Consider the following 16,741-nt stretch of genomic DNA (forward strand, 5'->3'; position numbering starts at 1 on the left):
CTCAGCTGAAGGAGGTACTTCCATGTTTCTGTTTGTGACTGCCTGCTCAGATCGCTCTCCCACCACTAATAGTGGTGCTCCTCTTGTACTATTTTCTAATTTAAAAAAAGTTGACTTGCTGCTCAAGTCTCCTATACATGCTGCCTTCTCTCCTATCGATGAGCTTCAGGTTTAGCCATTCCTTGGGACAGTGCTCTTTCTCTGATCTGCTGCTGCTCTTGGGATTCCAATGCTGGATTTTTGCCCATTGGGGATGGCACTTCTAAAAATACATGTAAAGTCTGTATCAACAGCAAGTGAAATTAATTGGCTGAATCGTTTTGATTTTGTTATGCTGGTAATTGCTGATGACCCATTATGATGTACAAACATTCATCTGTAGGTGTATTGTTCAGTTTAGTGGCTGGCCAAGTGAGGTACTGTTTATCATTGTGCATTGCTTTAGGCAATCCACATACGATTCTGGTACAGTTTGCATCTTGCAGAGTTATTATAACACTGTGTGCAAAACTGGAGGAGAATAAAACTAAGGCAGGTAGAGTACATTCAGAATCATTCATTTAATACTTCATAAACTGCGAATTTCTACAGTTAGTTTATTCTTGTTGGGCACGCGAAAGGCAACACTCTGAGTCTGGGGTGCTTAGAAGTTTGGAAGGTTGTGATGTGAGGTTTGTAAAGAGGAGTGAAAAGTTCTTTGAGCCAAATCTATATCTGAGATTGTGAATTTTGTGTGGACATTCATTATAGGACTACATAAAGCTGTGTGAGAATTCTTTTCTGTAATGTGATTGGGTAGATTTTTGGGGCATTATGTGATTGGGTTGTTTGCAATCGTGGTTATTTTCTACTTTCGCTCACCAATCAAAGGACAAAAACAAGCATTTTTGGGATGAGACAGTTGTCCTGTGAGGAGAGATTGAGTAGGTTGGGCCTATACTCTCTGGAGTTTAGAAAATGAGAGGTGATCTAATTGAAACATACAAGATTCTGAGGGGGCTTGACAGGGTAGATGCTGAGAGGTTGTTTCCCCTGGCTGGAGAGTCTAGAACTAGGGGGCATAGTCTCAGGATAAGTAGTCAGTCATTTAAGACTGAGTCGAGGAGGAATTTCTTCACTCAGGGTTGTGAATCTTTGGAATTTTCTACCCCAAAGAGCTGTGGATGCTGAATCGTTGAGTATATTCAAGGCTGCGATAGATAGATTTATGGACTCTAGGGGAATCGAGGGATATGGGGATCGGACGAGAAAGTGGAGTTGAGCTCAAAGATCAGCCCTGATCTTATTGAATGGCGGAGTAGGCTCGAATGGCCGTATGGTCAACATCTGCTCTTAATTCTTCTGTTCTTATTTATACACTTGCATTTATCATAGTTAAGTCAACACAAAATACTTCAGAGTTTAAAAAAAAATGGACACCTGGTAGTAATAGAAGAATCAGGTGAGGTCGCTAAAGAGACGGGATTGAGAAAGTAGTAAGTTGAGCACAATATAGATGGTAGACATAAGAAAACTTTAACAAAGAATATTCTACTTGCGCCACAGGAATGATTAACTAGAATAGATATAAAAGATAGTGATGGCTTGCTGACATGATCCTCATTATTATTGTCCAAGGAGGTCAGAAGCTGTCTGCAGAGTGCTGGCACATTAATGAGGTGTTTTGGGCAGACTCGGTTGACTCATTTCTTGCAATATCCTGTTCTGAAAACTCTGCTGCTACACTGGCTGCTGTGACTGCCTGCCGCTAGTGTTCTAGTCTTAACAAGGTCGAAGGTTTAAACTCCTTCAATGTGGCTTTAGTTTTTTTTTAAATGTCTTAAATTATTACAAAACTAAATTTGTAGCATCTAACCAAGAGTATGCAGTGTTGCTTCAAGTTTCTAATTGGATAATTTCTCAACTCTCTATAAATGTGGCACAATATCTTGGTGTCTTACCATGGCAACGCTGCTCTTATTTTTTCAACTGCAAGACACTATCCTAAGGATTTAAAAAAATATATCTAAAAATGTCTTTACCATGTCCTTTGTATCATAGAAATTTACAGCATAGAAGGAGGCCATTTCGGCCCATCGTGTCCGTGTCGGCTGATAAAGAGCTATCCAGCCTAATCCCACTTTCCATCTCTTGGTCCATAGCCCTGTAGGTTGCGGCACTTCACGTGCACATCCAAGTACCCTTTCAATGTGGTGAGGGTTTCTGCCTCGCTGATCATTTCAGACTGTGAATTCCAGACCCCCACCACCCTCCAGGTGAAGAAATTTCTCCTCAAATCCCCTCTAAACCTCCTACCAATTACTTTAAATCTATGCCCACTGGTGGTTGACCTCTCGGCTAAGAGAAATAAGTCTGTCCTATCCACTCTATCTAGGCCCCTTGTAATTTTATACTCCTCAATAAGATCTCCCCTCAGCCTCTTTGTTCCAAAGAGAACAACCCCAGCCTGTCCAATATTTTCTCATAGCTAAAATTCTCCAGTCCAGGCAATATCCTCGTAACTCTCCTCTGTACCCTCTCTCGTGCAATCACATCTTTCCTGTAATGTGGTAACCAGAACTGCACACTCCTGACTCAACATGCCATTGGTCATGGTGATTGCTTAGTATATTAGAGCCTGGTCCACATCTTGCACCCTCCCCTGGGTCAGCGTAGGTCACCTTGGGTTCAAGTGTGAAGGATTGATCCAGCTGTGAATCAACATGAATGATTAGCCTGCGGAGTTTTCATTAATGGCTGGAATTGTATATCAATAATTAATTAACCTTGTTGCTTTTACTTGAAATCCATTAATATAGCACTCATTTCCGGCTGCTGTGAAATTATTTTTTTTAATTCACTTTCACGTGCTGTAAAACAATTTAGCTATCCACACATACGGAGTGCTAGATTATAGTTTCACATCTGCATAAGAAATAGGAGCAGGAGTAGGCCCTATGGCCCCACGAGCCTGCTCCGCCATTCAATAAGATCATGGCTGATCATCGACCTCAACCACTTTCCCGCACTGTCTCCATATCTCTTGATTCCCCTAGACTCCAAAAATCTATCTCGGCCATGAACATGTTCAGAGACTCCGCATCCACAACACTCCGGGGCAGAGAATTCCAAAGATTCGCAGCCCTCTGAGTGAAGCAATTCCTCCTCATCGCTGTTTTAAATGGCTGACCCCTTATCCTGAGACTGTGCTGCCTAGTTCGAGACACTCCAGCCCGGGGAAACAACCTCTCCGCATCTACCCTGTCGATCCCCTTCAGAATCTTGTATGTTTCAATGAGATCACCTCTCATCTGTGTTTCCTTGCATAGGGCATTCCCAATCTTGACTGAGTTGCTGCATGTTTTCAAAATGTAGTTTTCAAGCAGCTGCTTCTGGAGTTTTAAAAAGAACAGTCCCAGTGCCACATGTGGTACAATCTTTCTGCTTAGCTGCACCCACGCACTCAAACCAAAGTTAGCCGATTTAAGCGCGTAGACAATCAGTGAACTTGATATTTGTAGTGCTGCATTAATAGCGGATCCTCTGCTTATTCTTAGGTTTATGTCGACACCGTTGGACCTGCTGAAAAGTACGAGGCAAAGCTGAAGGAGCGTTTCCCAGGGTTGGAGGTCACAGTCAGACCCAAGGCTGATTCCTTATTCCCAATAGTCAGTGCAGCCAGTATCTGTGCCAAAGTGAGTGCCGGATGTTTGGAGTGCATTCTATTTTCTCAGACAATTACACATCATCCCACTGACTGCAATTCAGTACCAGGCCCCGAGGAAGAGTTGTGCAGTTCGACACGCATACTTATTTCCTGTTTGAGGTCAGGACCTTTGACACACCTCCTCTCAAGCTGGTCGCTGGGATGCACTTGGCAGCAGTGTGGGTTGCCTTGTCCACTTCGAAGTTTTTTCAGTGGCACCTCCTAAACCCGTGACCTCCGCCGTCTAGAAAAACGGGCAGCAGGCACATGGGAACATTTTCACCTCCAAGTCACGCACCGTTCTGACTTGGACATAAATTGTCCATTCCTTCATTGCGCCTGTTAAAATCTTCCAACTCCCTACCTAACAGCTGTGGGAGGACTTTAACCATACAGTCTGCCGCGATTCAAGAAGTCCCGCCACCACCTTCTCGAGGGCAATAAATGCCAGCCTTGCCCACATCCTGAGAATGAATAAAAACATTTGATGCCCTGGCATCCCAGTTGAAATCAAGAATCCTGAGCAGTTTCAGGTGCAACTTGTGCCCTGCATTCAGCGTGTTGGTAGCTACATCATGCGAAGTAACTGGGCAGCCCTTCACTCGTTCTTCACATCATTTTAAATTGGCCATTTTATTCTGCTCCAGGTGCACTGTTTTATGTATTTCAGTATGCTTTATATATCAACTCCAGAAAAGTATTTCTTTTAATTAACCCCCCTCCCCTCAGATTCACTTATTCCCACCTAGTTCAACTTAGAAAAACAGTATTTTGAGGGTAGTTACAGGAATGTGTCTCTCCCCTCCCCATTAGCAGGAGTGGGGTATGCTGGTGAGCCCATTGTATCTCACTCACTGCCCCAGGTGCTGCTTGAAGAGCAAGGGCATTGTGGATAACTGTGCTGTACTTGCCCACGTGCAAAATGGTGCATGAATAGGTCATGTGTTACTTCACTTCAAATTGATCTGAAGTATTTGAAAGGAAAACTAGGTTGCTGATCCGTGTTGGCTGAACCATACCTCTTCAAATGTATTACTTGACTAACGTATTCATAGATGTAACCAGTACAATGCAGTGTAGCTTTCTGCTTTTCGTCAGACTGATGAGCAGGTCTTGGACTGTGCTGGGGAGCTGCAATGACTGACTATACCAACAGATGGCCTCATTCAGGCTGCAATGACTGACTATACCAACAGATGGCCTCATTCAGGCACTTACATAAGAACATAAAAAATAGGAGCAGGAGTAGGCCATAAGGACGCTTGAGCCTGCTCCGTCATTCAATAAGATCATCGCTGATCTGATCATGGTCTCAGCTCCACTTCCTGCCCGCTCCCCATAACCCCTTATCCCCTTATTGTTTAAGAAACTTTCTATTTCTGTCTTAAATTTATTTAATGGCCCAGCTTCCACAGCTCTCTGAGGCCGTGAATTCCACAGAAGAAATTTCTCCTCATCTCTGTTCTAAATGGGTGGCCCCTTATCCTAAGATCATGCCCTCTAGTTCTAGTGATCCTCATCAGTGGAAACATCCTCTCTGCATCCACCTTGTCAAGCCCCCTCATAATCTAGAAGATCATCTCTCATTCTTCTGAATTCCAATGAGTAGAGGCCCAACCTACTCCACCTTTCCTCATAAATCAACCCTCTCATCCCCGGGATCAACCTAGTGAACCTTCTCTGAACTGCGTCCACAGCAAGTATATCCTTTCGTAAACATGGAAACCAAAACTGCACGCAGTATTCCAGGTGTTGCCTCACCAATACTCTCTACAGCTGTAACAAGACTTCCCTGCTTTTATACTCCATCCCCTTTGCAAGCAGTCAGAAATCACTGGTCAAACACGTCAGTTGTATAATCTATTGCAGAATGTGTTCCCATACCTAAACCACAATATACGGAAGTGTTATTGGTGTGTTAGTTTTCATTTTAGAAACTCTTCTTGTCCGCTGATTCCCATAATGAGCGTGGCCTGGGCTTGCAGCGTAATACATTGCATCTTCCTGTTGACTGGCAAACTGAGACCATGAAGTGGCAGTAATGGGTCAAACTCTAGGTCCCAATTTTAAAAATAAATTATTTTAATGTAATGTGTGATCTCTGCAGCTTATGGCACCCACTGAGACTTCTATTGTCTTTCACTCCAAAACAAATGTGGAAAAGTCAAGTGTAGAGCACTATTATTTTATAAAAGCATTCAATCGAAAGTGATTTTAAAATATTGAAATATTCAGGGGAGAAACGGGATTCAGACATCCTTTATTTATATAAATGATAAAATGCTGCGGTTTGCCATTAATTAGCCTTGTTAAATGGTGCAAACATTCTTGTTATATTTTCGAATGTACTATTAAAAATTAACTGCAGTTCTCAGAGTTGATGAGTCAAGCTCACCCTGTCCCTTTACTCGTGTCTCCTCTCCAGGTTGCAAGGGATCATGCTGTTCAATCATGGAAGTTTGTTGAAGACCTAGAAGACTTAAATCTGGATTACGGTTCGGGTTACCCCAATGGTAAGAATCAGCAGCACCCCCTCTGGTTGAACATTCATCGTATTTTACTCTTTTCACAAACATGTCACTCTTTGTCTCTCATGAATGTTGACTAGCTTTTAAGTGTTGCCTTTAGTACTGAACATGAGAGAAGCTTTGAGTAGAGCACATATTGAACTAAAAGTATTGTTCTGTTACTTAAGGGAGGGTGAGGATTTCTATCCAAGGCCACGCTGCAGTAAACACAGTCTGAAAGTGAGGTGGGTGTTGTAGGTGATGGAGATTATGGTTTCATACAGGAGTTCAAGCTGTGCCCTGTGAATGCTAGTTCTCTTATTGGTGAAGTAAATGATGTGCAGCGCGCACAGAATAATGTACAGATCCTACACCGCTCGTGCTTTATTCCTCTTGTCTCTGTGTCTCCAGCGATGTCTGTTTGTTGCTCAATGTTGAGTCCTATTGAGGTATTGTCAGTAATGGGATGTGGGCTTGAGTCCATGATTCTCCAATCCATCAGAATAGATGATCTTAGCCTTGCTAATAAATTTGAATAAAGTGAAAATGGGACCTTGTGTTTCTAAGAATCCCTTGAATTTCAAATATCGATGCACAAGAAAAGTTCCATCTCTGATTTACTGCCCTCTATTCAAAGTTTGCAGGACTTTCAGAAAGCTTGAATGTTTGTTCTTGAACTCTAGTTTAATTAAAATGGTTAATTTAGTTAAATCTAACACGCAGCAACAAATATCTGTTGGTGGGTTTAATTTAATTGCTGGGTTTTCCTGATGTAAACTATCTGGAGATTTGATGATGTGCTTTACAAAATGAGTTATTTTTGATGATTCACTTGTAATATGTTTAGGGTGTAATGTCGTCCCCCCGCCCCTCCCCCCCCCAGGCATGTTACTGTTCAAGTAATGTGATGGGCTACCTGACATGTAAACATTAAATTTGGGGGGAATGGTGAGTAAGACCAGTGCCGTAAACTGATGCTGCATTAATCAACACCCTTACATCGGGGATTTACATCGGAGAGCACTGGTGTCAAGTTGCTGTGTTTTTGACAGCATTTTCGAAGATTGAATTGTTTCGCTTTGTATTTTTTTTTCTTGCAGACCCTAAGACAAAGGCCTGGATGGAGAAGCACGTAGACCCTGTTTTTGGCTATCCGCAGTTTGTGCGCTTTAGTTGGAGCACAGCCCAGACTATTCTGGATGCTCGGGCAGTACCTGTGCGCTGGTAAGTAATGAATGACCTGATTAGCTAGCCCACAAGTTGCAGACTTCAATTTAAATGAAAAGAAAGACTTGCATTTAAAGCGTGCCTGATAATGACCAGATAATCTGTTTTGGTGATGTTGATTGAGGGATAAATATTGGCCAGGACACTGGGGAGAACTCCCCTGCTCTTATTCGAAATGGTGTCGTGAGATCTTTTACATCCACCTGAGAGAGCAGACGGGACCTCGGTTTAACGTCTCATCCGAAAGACAGTGCAGCACTCCCTCAGCTTTGTCAGCCTAGATTTTTGTGCTCAAGTCTGGAGTGAGACTCGAACCCACAGCCTTCTGACTCAGAAGCAAGAGGAGGGAAACTTGGCTCTCGCGTAGTGAATCTTATAATTGGTAACACTTTTAAATAAATCTTGCTGTTGGTAACCCCTATTAGAAGTTGACTGTTACCAGTTTTCTCCTCTTTTCCTGTCACCTGCATGTACTGCCTCTTGCTGGAACATGGCGTCACAGGTGGCCATTCTTAATGTGCCAGCCTAGACAGTCTTGGAAAGTTATTCGCCTGTCGGGCTGTATCACTGCCATATCCAATTCTATTCATGACTGCTTTCTAGCAGGGGAATCACTGCATAGCCTTTCTGAGGGGAAATCTCCGCTTTCCTCTCTCCGCCAGGATCACTGAGAACGATTGTAACACCTCTGGAGTTACACGAGCATAAGAATAGAAAAACAGAATATTTTTTAAATGATGAGAAACTATTAACTGTTGGTGTTCAGAGAGATTTAGTTGACTCGTACAGGAAAAACAGAAAGTTAAGATGCAGGCACAGCAAGCAATTAGGAAGGCAAATGGCATTTTAGCCTTTATTGCAAGAGGGTTGGAGTACAAGAGTAAGGAAATCTTGCTATAATTGTGCAGGGCCTTGGTGAGACCACACCCAGAGTACGGTGCACAGTTTTGGTCTCCTTATCTGACAAAATTATGACTTCGAGGCGGTGCAATGAAGCTTCACTAGATTGATCCCTGGGATCAGAGGGATGTCCTATGAGGAGAGATTGAGTAGATGGATAGAAGAATGAGAGGTGTATTCATTAAAACATAAGATTCTGAGGGGGATTGACAGGGTATATGCTGAGGGGTTGTTTCCCCCTGGCTGAAGAGTCTCGAACTAGGGGACATAGTCTCAGGATAAAGGGTCGGCCATTTTAGACAGAGATGAGGAGGAATTTCTTCGCTCGGGTTGTGAATCTTTGGAATTCCCTGCCCCAGAGGGCTGTCGATGCTGAATCGTTGAGTATATTCAAGGCTGAGATAGATAGATTTTTGGACTCTTGGGGAATCAAGGGATAATGGGAGTCGGGCAGGAAAGTGGAGTTGAGGTTGAAAATCAGCCCTGATCTTATTGAATGGCGGGGCAGGCTCGAAGGGCGGGATGACTTACTCCTGCTCCTAATTCTGATGTAACTTTGGGACATTGAATTTCAGCAGGCTATTCGCGGCCAAACCCAGTCCTGTTCTCGTGTGATGTCTGCAATGTATTTGCTTCATGGGTTCTTTGCTTAAGAATCCATAGCAACACGTTGCTATTAAGAACTAATTGGTTTATTAGCAAAGGTTTAACAATCACACGACGCATTACCAGTTCATCCACCGGGCTCACAACCACCTGCCTCATCGTGGACCCCTTGAACCCAACTGACTAGGGTTTTATTGAGTCTTGTGAACATCACGTGACTGGCTTAGCCACTCACAATGTAACAGCTCTACAACAACTATTTTAGTTGAAACGTAAATCAAATGCCCCCTTTTGGCAAGGGCATTAAAACCCACAAATTAACATTTTAAACTTTTAACGAAAACTTAAATCAAATTAAAATTCTGTTTCCTGTTGAAATGATGCACTCCAGTCCCTCCGGCGCCAACCTCTCGCGGAAGGCCGCGAGCGTACCGGTGGACACCGCGTGCTCCATCTCCAGGGACACCCTGGCTCAAATGTAACAGTGTAAGAGACAGGCAGTCGGGCTGAACGATCGCCTGCTGCCTGGACCGGTTAATGGTCACCTTGGCCATGGCAACAGTTCTACAAACCTGTGAGCATACTCACGGGTGCATACATCACACCCATACCCATTCTAGTAAAGGTCACTCAGTGGAATCAGGAGTGAGAACCCTGACGAATTTCCCTCCCTGTGCTCTCTAGCCCAGAAGTGCGAAGGCTAACTGTGGTATCCCAGATGTCGCTCTGGCTGACATCAGCTAATTGGGAAGAGGCCACTGGGCTAAATGTGAGACCACCTTGTCTTTTGTCTCGGTACCACTTTGCATTGCATTTGCCTACTTAAATCATTAAGGGAGCTAACAACATTGTGCGATGGAAATATAAATTATTTTAATTCTCACTCTGTACTGTGCAGTGATTCCAGAATTTCAGCAGATGGCTCTGTTGCTCTGGGTGATCAGGAATTGTGCAGTCGAGCAGTGTGGTACATAATGAGCATCCGGTACAGCCAGTAAAATGGTACAGATAAATCTTCGCAGGAGAGACATTATGGAATTTATAAGTTGTGGAAATGCTGTTTTTTTGCCATGAATTTTATAAAGAGAACAAAATGCATTTATGTAGCCACCAATCACATCATTGTAAAGCCCCCATTTAGGAGTGGAGTGATTCTTGTGTAGGCAAGAATGCTATTTGCTTAAGCGACATAACAGCCAACCGCAGTTAGACGCCTGAGCGCACTCTTCTGGTTGTAAATGTTTAAGGGAGTAATGTTGGTGTAAAATGACCCCCCCCCCCGTCCTTAAAGTACTGTCACGGGACCTTTAACGTCCCTCTGACCAGGCAGATGGGACCTCGATTGATCTCACCTGAAGGAGGCCAAATCCATTAAAGCAGTGCTCCTTCAAAACTGCCCTGCAATGTTGGCCTAGATTATATGCTCAAGTCTCGCTTTTGAAGTGATTTGACAACCAAATTAAAGAGGTTGCCCCTATTTCTGGAGTTCAGTCCTAAATTCCTAGTTGTTCACTACATGCTGCAGTTCCGAGCCCAGCATTTTATACACCATTAAAGGAGCATGGCTGTCATTGCTGCTTTTGTATAATGCATTCTGTAAAGGATGACATCCCTGCTTACTGTCCGTGCACCTGTGCAAAAAAACTACAGCTGGAATTTTGTGGAATGCTGTTAGAAACATAGAAACGTAGAAAATAGGTGCAGAAATAGGTCATTTGGCCCTTCGAGCCTGCACCACCATTCAATATGATCATGGTTGATCAAGCACTTCAGTACCCCATTCCTGCTTTCTCTCATACCTCTTGATCTCTTTAGCCGTAAGGGCCACATCTAACTCCCTTTGAATATATCTAACGAACTGGCCCCAACAACTTTCTGTGGTAGAGAATTCCACATGCTCGAAACTCTTGAGTGAAGAAGTTTCTCCTCATCTCGGTCCAAAATGGCTTATCCCTTATCCTTAGACTGTGACCCCTGGTTCTGGACTTCCCAAACATCGGGAACATTCTTCCTGCATCTAACCTGTCCAACCCCGTCAGAATTTTATATGTTTCTATGAGATCTCCTCTCGTTCTTCTAAATTCCATTGAATACAAGCCTTTCTTCATATGTCAGTCCTGTCGTCCCGGGAATCAGTTTGGTGAACCTTTGCTGCACTCCCGCAATAGCAAGAACGTGCTTCCTCAGATTAGGAGACCAAAATTGAACACAATATTCCAGGTAAGGCCTCACTAAGGCCTTGTACAACTGCAGTAAGACCTCCCTGCTCCTATACTCAAATCCCCTAGCTATGAAGCCCAACATGCCATTTGCCGCCTTCACTGTCTGCTGTACCTGCATGCCAACTTTCAATGACTGATGTACCATGACACCCAGGTCTTGTTGCACCTCCCCTTTTCCAAATCTGTCCCCATTCAGATAATCTGCCTTCCTGTTTTTACCACCAAAGTGGATAACCTCACATTTATCCACATTATACTGCATCTGCCATGTATTTGCCCACTCACCTAACCTGTCCAAGTCACCCTGCAGCCTCTTAGCATCCTCCTCACAGCTCATATTGCCACCCAGCTTAGTGTCATCTGCAAACTTGGAGATGTTATATTCAATTCCTCAGTCTAAATCATTAATGTATATTGTAAATAGCTGGGGGTCCCAGCACTGAACCTTGTGGTATCCCACTAGTCACTGCCTGCCATTCTGAAAAGGACCCGTTTATTCCTACTCTTTGCTTCCTGTCTGCCAACCAGTTCTCTATCCACGACAATACATTACCCCCAATTGTTCGAATTGTAATGATGTTACATAATGCATTACATGAAGGAGAAAAAAAAAACTTGCATTTATCTAGCACCTTTCACGACCACCAGACATCCCAAAGCGCATTATAGCCAGTGAATACTTTTGGAGTGTAGTCATTGTTGTAATGTCGGAAACATGGCAGCCAATTTGCGTGCAGCAAGCTCCCACAAACGGCAATGTGATAATGACCAGATAATCTGTTTTTTTTGTTATGTTGATTGAGGGATAAATATTGGCCAGGACACTGGGGATAACTCCCCTGCTGTTAGAAACATAGAAATCTACAGCGCAGAAGGAGGCCATTTCAGCCCATCGTGTCCGTGCCGTCTGATAAGAGCCACACGGCCCTCGGTCAGCAGCCCTGAAGGTTACGTATAAACCTATGAACAATGAACAATGGCGGAAAAGTGAAGAGCACCCAGCCCAACCAGCCCGCCTCACACAACTGCGACACCCCCTGCACCGCAACATTCTACACTCTACCCCAACCGGAGCCTTGTGAGCTCCTGGGAGAGGAAAAAAAACAGATTTTAAATCCCAGGCCAATTGGGGGGAAAAAATCTGGGAAAATTCCTCTCCGACCCATCATCGAAATAATGCCATAGGATCTTTTACGTCCACTTGAGGGGGCAGACCGGGGCTTCGGTTTAACGTCTCATCCGAAAGACGGCACCTCCGACAGTGCAGCACTCCCTCAGCACTACACTGGAGTGTCAGCCTAGATATATGTTCTCAAGTCCCGGGAGTGGGATTTGAACCCACAACCTTCTGACTCAGAGGCGAGGGTGCTGCCCACTGAGCCAGGGTCGATGAGGGAAGGAATGTTACAAGCTGTGTTTCTGAACAAAATATACTAGAGAAGGGAATTTTATTTGTGGGTAATGTGTTACAATCTATACATTAAAGTTTTTTTTTGAATGGGCTTGAGCTCCCTTGAACTGTCCAGAAGCAGGAACCTGAGAGAAATCTGTGGTTTGACCAATGTCTTCATGCTGCCAGCAGATTGATAGATGAGATCTTCTCACAATTTGCACCTTGCTCTGCATTAAATGAAACCCTCCGGCTGATGGGGTTACTAAGTAATCCGCATTGATTTTTTTTATTTTTGTATCCCCTTTCCAGCTCCTATCAGGCGGTTTGTTTTTGCCTGGCAGGAGTGAAGATTCAGAAGAGAAAGCTGCTGTCACCTTTCATATTTTTAACCTTCACAGCAATGCCTCTTGTTGGTGCTTGTTTGTAATGTGAAAAGAAATTGAAGCCTTGTATAGTGTAACCCATGCAGCGCCATTTCTGTATCAAATCCCAGTAAAGAAAGACTTGGATTTCTATAGCGCCTTTCACGACCACCAGACACCTCAAAGCACTTTACAGCCCAATGAAGTACTTTTTGAAGTGTAATCACTGTTGAAATGTGGCAACCAATTTGTGCACAGCAAGCTCCCACAAACAGCAATGTGATAAATGACCAGGTAATCTATTTTTGTTATGTTGGTTGAAGGATAAATATTGGCCAGGACACCGGGAATAACTGCCCTGCTCTTCAAAATAGTGCCACGGGATCTTTTACGTCCACTTGAGAGGGCAGAAGGGGCCTCTATTTAACGTCTCATCCGAAAGACGGCACGTCTGACAGTGCAGCACTCCCTCAGCACTGCATTGGGTGTCAGCCTAGATTTTTGTGCTCGAGTCCCTAGAGTGGGATTTGAACCCACGACCTGCTAACTCAGAGGCGAGAGAGTGCTACCCACTGAGCCACAGCTGACAGTAATCCTCTGCAAATGAAGCAGGCGGCTGTTTCTTCACTGATTGTTGAGTTTCGCCTCCTTTGCACTGCCCAGAAGTTCATTACATGTGTTGATCATTCTGGTCACCCCATATCTTCTCGGCTCTAGTGGGGCAGGGGAAATAGGTTTGATAAGTTAAGGGCAAAAATTTGGCAGATGGAGTATAATGTTGGAACGTGTCAGGTCATGCACTTTGACAGAAAAAAATCAAAGAGCAAGTTATTATTTAAATGGAGAAAGATTCCAAAGTGCCGCAGTACAGCGGGACTGGGGGTACTTGTGCATGAAGCGCACAAGGTTAGTATGCAGGTACAGAAAGTGATCAGGAAGGCCAATGGTATCTTGGCCTTTATTGTAAAGGAGATGGAGTATAAACGCAGGGGGAAGTCTTGCTACAGCTATACAGGGTATTGGTGAGGCCACACCTGGAATACTGCGTGCAGTTTTGGTTTCCATATTTACGAAAGGATATACTTGCTTTGGAGGCAGTTCAGAGAAGGTTCACTAGGTTGATTCCAGGGATGAGGGAGTTGACTTAATGAGGAAAGGTTGAGTAGGTTGGGCCTCTACTCATTGGAATTCAGAAGAATGTGAGGTGATCTTATCGAAACATATAACATTATGAGGGGGCTTGACGAGGTGGATGCAGAGAGGATGTTTCCACTGATGGGGGAGACTAGAACTAGAGGGCATGATCTTAGAATAAGGGACTGCCCATTTAAAACTGAGATGAGAAATTTCTTCTGAGGGTTGTAAATCTGTGGAATTCGCTGCCTCAGAGCCATGGAAGCTGGGACATTGAATAAATTTAAGACAGCAATAGACCGTTTCTTAAACGATGAGGGGATAAGGGGTTATGGGGAGTGGGCAGGGAAGTGGAGCTGAGTCCATGATCGGATCAGCCATGATCTTATTGAATGGCGGAGCAGGCTCGAGGGGCTGTATGGCCTACACCTGTTCCTATTTCTTATGTTCCTATCCTCACAACTGTAACCGTTCAGAAGCAGCCTATTTGGCCCATCAGGTCTGCCCCAGTATAATTCTCCACATAGAATCATGCAGCACAGAAGGAGGCCATTCGGCCTATTAAGTGCGCCGGCTCTTTTGCAGAGCAATCCAGTTAGTCCCACTCCCCCGCACTTTTCCCTCCAAACTGAATTCTAATTCTCAAACTGCCATGGTGGGATTTACTAGTCCAGGCCTCAGTATTACTAGTCCAATAATATAACCTCTACATTACCATACATGACCCATGAGCTTAATCCCACTTTCCTTGCTCTCTGTATGCTCTTCAGTATTTCTGCTTTTCTCAACAACAATCTTAACACCATTTTAAAAGTATTTATGGACTCTGCTTCAGTAATGGTTTGTGGCAAAAATTCTAACCACCCTCTGTAAAGGAATTTTTCTCACCTCCCATTTATTTCTTATCTTAAATTTGTGCACTCTTGTTGCTGTCTTGCTGACCGTGGAAATAATTTATTATTTACCATATCCTTGGAGACCACCTCTGAACATCTTGTCACTAGTCATGGTGGGTGGGGCGGGGGAAGCCCCATTTTAATTTTATCTTCAAAAATGTCACTGCTCATTCCTGGTGACAGTCTGCTGAATCTATGTTGCACCTTTTCCATTGCTTTTATATCCTTCCTATCAATGGGCTGCCCAAAAGTGTGCACAATACTTCTAATTGTAGCCTAACTAAGATTTGTATATTAACTCCTTGTATTCTAAAGACCTCTGTACATGTACAGCAAGTTCGCCCTACTCCTGTACTCCCTTATAATCTTCCCATTTAAGATACATTTCCTTTCCCTTGCATTCAAAATGTGTCTGCACTAAACTGCAGTTGCTACTTATCAGCCTGTGTTACTAGCTTACATATGTACTCTTGCTGTCATAAGAACATAAGGAATAGGAGCAGGAGTAGCCTATTTGGCCCCTCGAGCCTGCTCCGCCATTCAATATCATGGCTGATCATCTACCTCAACTCCACATTCTCGCACCGATCCCCATATGCCTTGATTGCCTTAGTATCGAAAATCTATCGATCTCTGTCTTGAATATACTCATGCATAAATACATTATTTTTATATAATGATGCATTTAAGTATGTGAACTGTCTTTTATAATCCCCATTGTATTTTACTATTATCCCCAATGTGGTGTCCTCAACATATTTCATTATTGTTTCTTCAATTCCTGGGTACAGATCGTTTGTGTCTTTGGATTGTTTTCAGTGTGAATTCCCCCAGCAAATATTGGCACATTCCTGTGGATCCCTGTTCTAACTTTTACAAAAAAACCATGTCAGCCACCCAAATGAAAACATAACTATTATTGTAGAAACATTATAATTAGTATACAGCAGCAGCGATAGCCTGCTATAAGTCAACAAAAACAGAAGCCTGGTAACCTCTGTTATCAGTTTGAACATCTACGCTATATTTATATTTTTAAAAATATATATATTTATGTTTTATATATATATTTTTATATAAATATCAGGTTAGGACTTGTGCAATATTGGGCGATTTAAAAAAAAAACAATACCTATCTACAGTGTTGATGATTCAATTAAAATTCTACAGCTACTACTTGTCACCATCGAAAAATCAAACTTAAGATGGAGTACGTTTGAACTTTTGAATTGATGTCGAGGATGGTAGAACTTAAGAGTAGAAGAACCAGCTTCAGTAGACTGCAGGATTAAAATTCCTCAACTGCTTCACTGTACATGTGCCCACCTGAATTATGCATTTGTTTCTTAATCCAACTTAGTTATCGGCCTTGGTTTTGGTAGTACTTTCAACTTTGAGTCAGAAGGTTGCGGGTTCAAGCCCCACTCACGAGAATTGAGCATGTAATCATGCTGACACTTCAGTGCAGTACTGAGGGAACACTGCACTGTGGGAGCTGCTATCTTTCGAGTGAGACACTAAACTGAGTCCCCTTCTGCCCTCCGAGATGGAAATAAAAGATCCTGTGGCACGATTTGAAGAGGGGTTCTCCCACTGTCCTGACAAATATTTATCAATCATCCAGCGCCACTAAAACAGATGATCTTGTTATTAATCTCATTTCTGTTTATGGGATCGTGTCCATTCCAGCATCACCATCTGGCCTGAATCACAGCTTTATTTGGCAAACAACCTTGGTTGCCACATTTCCCAAAATTACAATAGTAACTGTACTTCAAAAGTACTTTATTGACTATGAATCTCTTTGGG

General features: G+C 43.3%; 1 protein-coding gene across 3 annotated transcripts in view; it reads left to right on the forward strand.

Moving 5' to 3' along the window:
* Nucleotides 1–16,741, forward strand: part of rnaseh2a (ribonuclease H2, subunit A) — an 85,125-nt gene that overhangs the window by 11,777 nt on the left and 56,607 nt on the right. For all 3 annotated transcript variants that reach the window (XM_070867292.1, XM_070867291.1, XM_070867293.1), the window contains exons 5-7: nucleotides 3,537–3,674; nucleotides 6,111–6,198; nucleotides 7,293–7,416. In XM_070867292.1, the coding sequence (XP_070723393.1) occupies nucleotides 3,537–3,674; nucleotides 6,111–6,198; nucleotides 7,293–7,416 (350 nt within the window). The remainder of the gene's footprint in view (nucleotides 1–3,536; nucleotides 3,675–6,110; nucleotides 6,199–7,292; nucleotides 7,417–16,741) is intronic.

This window comes from Pristiophorus japonicus, chromosome 24 (assembly GCF_044704955.1).
Source record: "Pristiophorus japonicus isolate sPriJap1 chromosome 24, sPriJap1.hap1, whole genome shotgun sequence".
NCBI classification, from domain to species: Eukaryota; Metazoa; Chordata; class Chondrichthyes; family Pristiophoridae; genus Pristiophorus; species Pristiophorus japonicus.